Below are 5,026 nucleotides of genomic sequence, written 5' to 3' on the forward strand. Positions count from 1 at the left end.
TGTGTGTGTGTGTGTGTGCAAAAAAACAGAGAAACATTCATTCAAGTCTTTAAAAAAAAACATTCCAACCAATCTGAATTATACTCTCGTCCCTGTCTAAAGATTTTTCTCTGAAATATAAACATCATTGTTGATGAACCTTTAAGACGACATACTAGCATATCATTTTAAATAACAAATATTTAGATATAAAAATACAAATATGACTTTTTTAAAAAGAAGCGTGCCAGGGTAAGATTCATGGTGGCACCTCTGTTGGCACCGGAGTGAAAGTTCATGCAAAGAGATGGACACGACAAAAGAAATGTGAGGAGCTGATGAAAAAAAATACAAATACATAAAAATACATAAAACTTAGGCTTGGAAGAAATTGAGATGCATTCATATTAGGTTAATTACAAGAGGTGGTAATGCACAATGTTCCTCTGTGCTTGTGAATCCGTGGCGCAGGTGCGCAAATCAGCTGCAGTGAAGGGCAAAACAATAGATCACCAAACGACGCTTTAAAGACTACACTCTTCAACACCTGTGGGCATGTGTATGATCATCTTCTATGATGCAAAATAGCGAGAGAAAATATTCACATTGCACCATCCGTATATATAGCTCATTTATCATTATGGGAGCTCAATGTCTTTGTGTGCGTGAAGTCTAAAATGTCTAAAAGCAGCAGTCGGATTGAAGTCGACGCTCAAGGCAGATCCATGTGTGTGTGTGTGTGTGTGTGTGTGTGTTGTGTGTGTTAAGGGGAAGGTCTTTGAGCTAAGATACTGTACATCTATAGTAACACAGCGTAAGATGCAGTTCAGTCTTCGGTTGAACTTTGTGTTGCTTACAGCTCTTTTGGAAGATGATGGTCGTGGAATAATAATGACAAGTCCATCCATCCTTATTCACAGAGCCGCAGCGCGCGCAGCCTCAACAACATCCTCGACATCTCCCTCAAAGCTTCCATTCGGGTTGTCGTTTATATCGGAGAATTGCCAGCAAACCCCAAAGGAAATTCCGTCTCTCCTTTCTTTAATTCTCGTTTTCCCTTTTTAGTTGAGTCTCCTCGTGGTTCGAGCGTCGTGCCACCGTCCCTCCATCTCTTTGCAATCTTCTTTACATGCACAACCGACAAGTGCTTCGAATCGGTGATAAAAAATTGAAATGTCTGCAAGGCATCGCGCGGGTTTACACGCCCGGTGATGATTTGTCGGTCATGCCTGTCAGCACCTCATCTATTCGGTCGTCCTCGATGACCACTGGAAAGAAGAAGACAAGACAGCTGATGTCAAGACTTCGGCAGTCTACTGTGTGGTTTGTGCGCCTCGAAACTGCGCAACAAGACGCAACACACCCCAAACGCATTCAAATGATCAAAATGCACATTAAATGCGTAACAATAGCACCTAAATCAAGGCCATTCCTCAGTCGGGTTGGATAAAATAGCCTATTATTGACATATTGTCAGACATTTTTACAGATGTCAAACGGTCATAACTTCAAAATATTCTCCAATCGTTTAAAATGCATTTGAATGGATAATTAAATTAAATGATTGCTCGTCTTTATGGTGTTCCAAAACCACATGGCTTTCTTTTATGAAATATTATGAACTGACAGACTCGGTCACCATTCACTTTTATTGCATTTTTTTTTCTTCCGCGCAATGAAAGTGAACGGTGACCGAGGCTATCATCCTCCCGAGCATCTCCTTTTGTGTTGCACAGAAGAAAAAGTGAGTGAAAACGCTAGTCTCTATTCCTTTAACTTCAATAAGTTATCGTCCATCAGGATAACATTCTCACCTCTTTTCGCTCTGCCGATCTGTCCAAGTTTTGGAGGTCTTTTCGCCTGCGACGCTCCGAAGAACGAGTTGGTGTCCTGGAGCCCGCAGCTGAAGGACATCTGACTGACATCGTTGTCCGCTCCGTATCCGCTCATCTTCCCCTCTCCGTACGGCAGAACCTCGGACATGACTGTTGTAGGACGGGCTCGCGACTCAGAAGGCGCTAAAGAACTGATGTAGATAGGCAGCTACGGTGGATATGGCAACTATCCCCGCAAAACAAGTGCACTTCTTAATTTTTTTTTGCGTAGATATCCCCGCGCGTAAATGTCAGACTCCTCGCACTGCCAACTTCCAAACGGACTGGAGTGCTCGGTGCAGAATGAGAGAGAGAGAGTGCGCGGCTGAGTGTACGACTACATCAGCGGTCGGGTTAAGTCTGCTGTAAGATACAGGAGAACCCGCGATCATAAAGGAAACCCGGGCGGAACAGTGAAGTCATCCATCCGGGCGTGTGTGTTTAGGAGAGAGAGAGAAAGAGAGAGAGAGAAAAGATGGGGACACCAAGAGGTGCAAGGGTGGCCCCATCAGGCGAAAGCTGAAAATGGCGAGAGGAAACACTGAACGGCGCTCTGCTGTCGCATCTTTATGCACGGTGTTCGCAGGGGTCTTTGGAAAGCGTGTGGTTTGGAAGCTAAAAGAAAAAGAGAAAGATAAAAGATAGCAAAATATAGTCCTACACTCTAAAAAATGCTGGGTTAAAAACAACCCAATTGCTGGGTTTGTCCCTATTTTACCCAGCACTGGGTTGTATTTAACCCAGCATTTTTTAGAGTGTACCTGATTTATGGAGCTTACTATCTCAACAACTCTATGCAACCTGTATTGTCCCGTTACATTTGCTGCATAGCTATGTGGATATTTGTTCAGATTTGGGCGCTTTTTTTGTCCTAAAGCAACTGAACAGCATTAATTAGGAAAATAGTGTCAATAATGCAAAATGACAATAGTAAACACTCATTTTTCAGTTAAAGACAGTTCATCATTGAATTCAGTGATGTCAACATCCAGCTCAGTTTAAATAATATCTTTGCAATTATGTCAACGATAACGCTGGAAATGAAGTGTCCCCAACTAAGCAAGCCAGAGGCGACAAATCTGCCATAACGTAAAAAATTCTCCCATTGTTTAACATGCATTTAAATTGATAGGCTACATATATATGTATATATGTAATTATGTATAACATATGTATATTTTTGTTAAGGTCACGTTAAAACTAGTGATTTTTTCCCATTCATTTTTGTAGCTACTTTTTAAATGCATTTACATACTTTATTAATAGCCTATACATTATTTACATTTATCCCAGACTTTCAATCTTAAAATCTGAAAACTCATCAAAATATTAAATGTTACTTTAAAAAAACTGCTTATTTAAACAAAAAGTAAAACAAACATTAATCACTTCATTTTGTGAAAATGATTTAAAGGTTTGATTTCTATCATAACAACTAATTTTGCCCCAGATAGAGTCTTTGCAAACGGATAACAACAGTGTGTCAGTAATTTTTTCCCATTCATTTTTGTAGCTACTTTTTAAATGCATTTACATACTTTATTAATAGCCTATACATTATTTACATTTATCCCAGACTTTCAATCTTAAAATCTGAAAACTCATCAAAATATTAAATGTTACTTTAAAAAAAACTGCTTATTTAAACAAAAAGTAAAACAAACATTAATCACTTCATTTTGTGAAAATGATTTAAAGGTTTGATTTCTATCATAACAACTAATTTTGCCCCAGATAGAGTCTTTGCAAACGGATAACAACAGTGTGTCAGTGAAGAACACGACAAAAGAAAATCAAATAGGCTATTCGTAATCAATCTGTAGGCCTATTTTTTTCAGAAGATGCAAAAAGTGTGAAAATTATTATTTGAGTGTGTCTATTTAGCATATAAACTAGGCTACTGTGAAATTAAGGGCCGTTCACACCAAAGACGATAACTATAACTATAAAGTTTTAATAATAATTCTAATTCTAAGAGAACAGGGAAGTCCACACCACAGCTTTGATAAAGCTTATAATAATAAACACAGCGTTATTGTCCGTAGGACGCTATTAGTCTCGGAGTGAACGGACATTTAGCTTTGGAGAGACAAATAAGTTTATGATAAATGTTTAAAAGCATGATTTTAAACGTGTTATTTGTCTACTAGTTGGTCACATTAATAACCCATCCAAAGCAGTTTTGTCTTCGTTTTGCGCGCCATGGCTGCAAAGTTCAACTTGAACTGAATTTTGTTATTATGTTGGACATAGTAATGACCATTGTCTTCCGGTTCCCGATAAGCGGAGGTTAAGCAGAATCTGGAAAAGGCTTTCTAAATATCAGTTGTTTTGATTCGCTTAGCCTGATTAGATTCACTCACCGGTGTAGTGTACCGGGGAAATGTCAACGTAACACACCAGTGCTGCTGTGCAGGCGTCATCAGCGTGCGTCACGTTCAGCGTCGCCTGTCCTCGGTCTCCAGATGCCGGAAGCTGTTCGTCACCGTGGCCCACCTGTTGCCTTTCCGATACTTCCTTTGAATTAATTATGTTTGAATGAAGGCTAAGTAGAGGTTTATGGTAATGATGCACCTGGCCGGCATGAATATTATCTCTCTCTCTATCTATCTATATAAGAGACATAGCTACTGCAGTACCTTGGATAGAGCTCACAAAAGAGCTCTAAATTGATCTCTCAACGATTGTTGGATTATGCATGCATATTTTACTCTTAAAATACGAGTGCAAAACATATAAAATAAACCTTTAACCTACTGTATCCCCTGCAGCATTACAAACTAGTGAGCATGGGCTTTTTTTATGTGAATTAAGTCAAGCATTAGATTGTTGGTATGGCAACAGTCCTCAGAAGACTGCAGTTCTCAAAGTTCATTTTTATATCCTCACTGTCCTCCTGAGCAAAAGGATTTTCATAGTCTGCTGCTTCACTGCTCGAGTAAATGAATGAGTGACAGTAGGCCGATCCATACTGACAAGTCATTAGAAAACCACAGTGGCCTGGGCTCTGAAATAAACAATTTGTAGGGATCTATGGAAAACGCCAGAGCTTCACTGTGGAGCTTCAATGAACTCAAGCTTTTCTGCGATTCATATCACTTGAGTTTGCGACAAACAGTTATAGCCATATCCCCCCCCCCCCCCCCCCCCTCCCCCCCACCACACACAAAAAA

The 5,026-nt window shown here is 39.8% G+C and overlaps 1 protein-coding gene across 1 annotated transcript; it reads right to left on the reverse strand.

The window, feature by feature from the left end:
- Positions 1-375: 375 nt before the first annotated feature.
- LOC107557885 (calcium/calmodulin-dependent protein kinase II inhibitor 2-like) lies at positions 376-2,225 on the reverse strand. The gene is made up of 2 exons (XM_016241460.1): positions 1,794-2,225; positions 376-1,247 (listed from the first exon to the last, which is right to left on the reverse strand). Exons 1-2 carry the CDS (start codon positions 1,960-1,962, stop codon positions 1,177-1,179), a joined length of 240 nt encoding a protein of 79 aa, XP_016096946.1. The 5' UTR covers positions 1,963-2,225; the 3' UTR covers positions 376-1,176.
- Between the last annotated feature and the right edge of the window lie 2,801 nt (positions 2,226-5,026).

This window comes from Sinocyclocheilus grahami, unplaced genomic scaffold (genome assembly GCF_001515645.1).
Source record: "Sinocyclocheilus grahami isolate Dianchi unplaced genomic scaffold, SAMN03320097.WGS_v1.1 scaffold622.1, whole genome shotgun sequence".
Classification (NCBI taxonomy): Eukaryota; Metazoa; Chordata; class Actinopteri; order Cypriniformes; family Cyprinidae; genus Sinocyclocheilus; species Sinocyclocheilus grahami.

Excerpts from the sequence above, each read along its gene's own strand:
- LOC107557885 (XM_016241460.1), bottom strand. The coding sequence starts at position 1,962 with ATGTCCGAGGTTCTGCCGTACGGAGAGGGGAAGATGAGCGGATACGGA. Across the intron at positions 1,248-1,793 it reads GATCGGCAGAGCGAAAAGAG|TGGTCATCGAGGACGACCGA; the intron begins GTGAGAATGTTA and ends TCTTCTTTCCAG.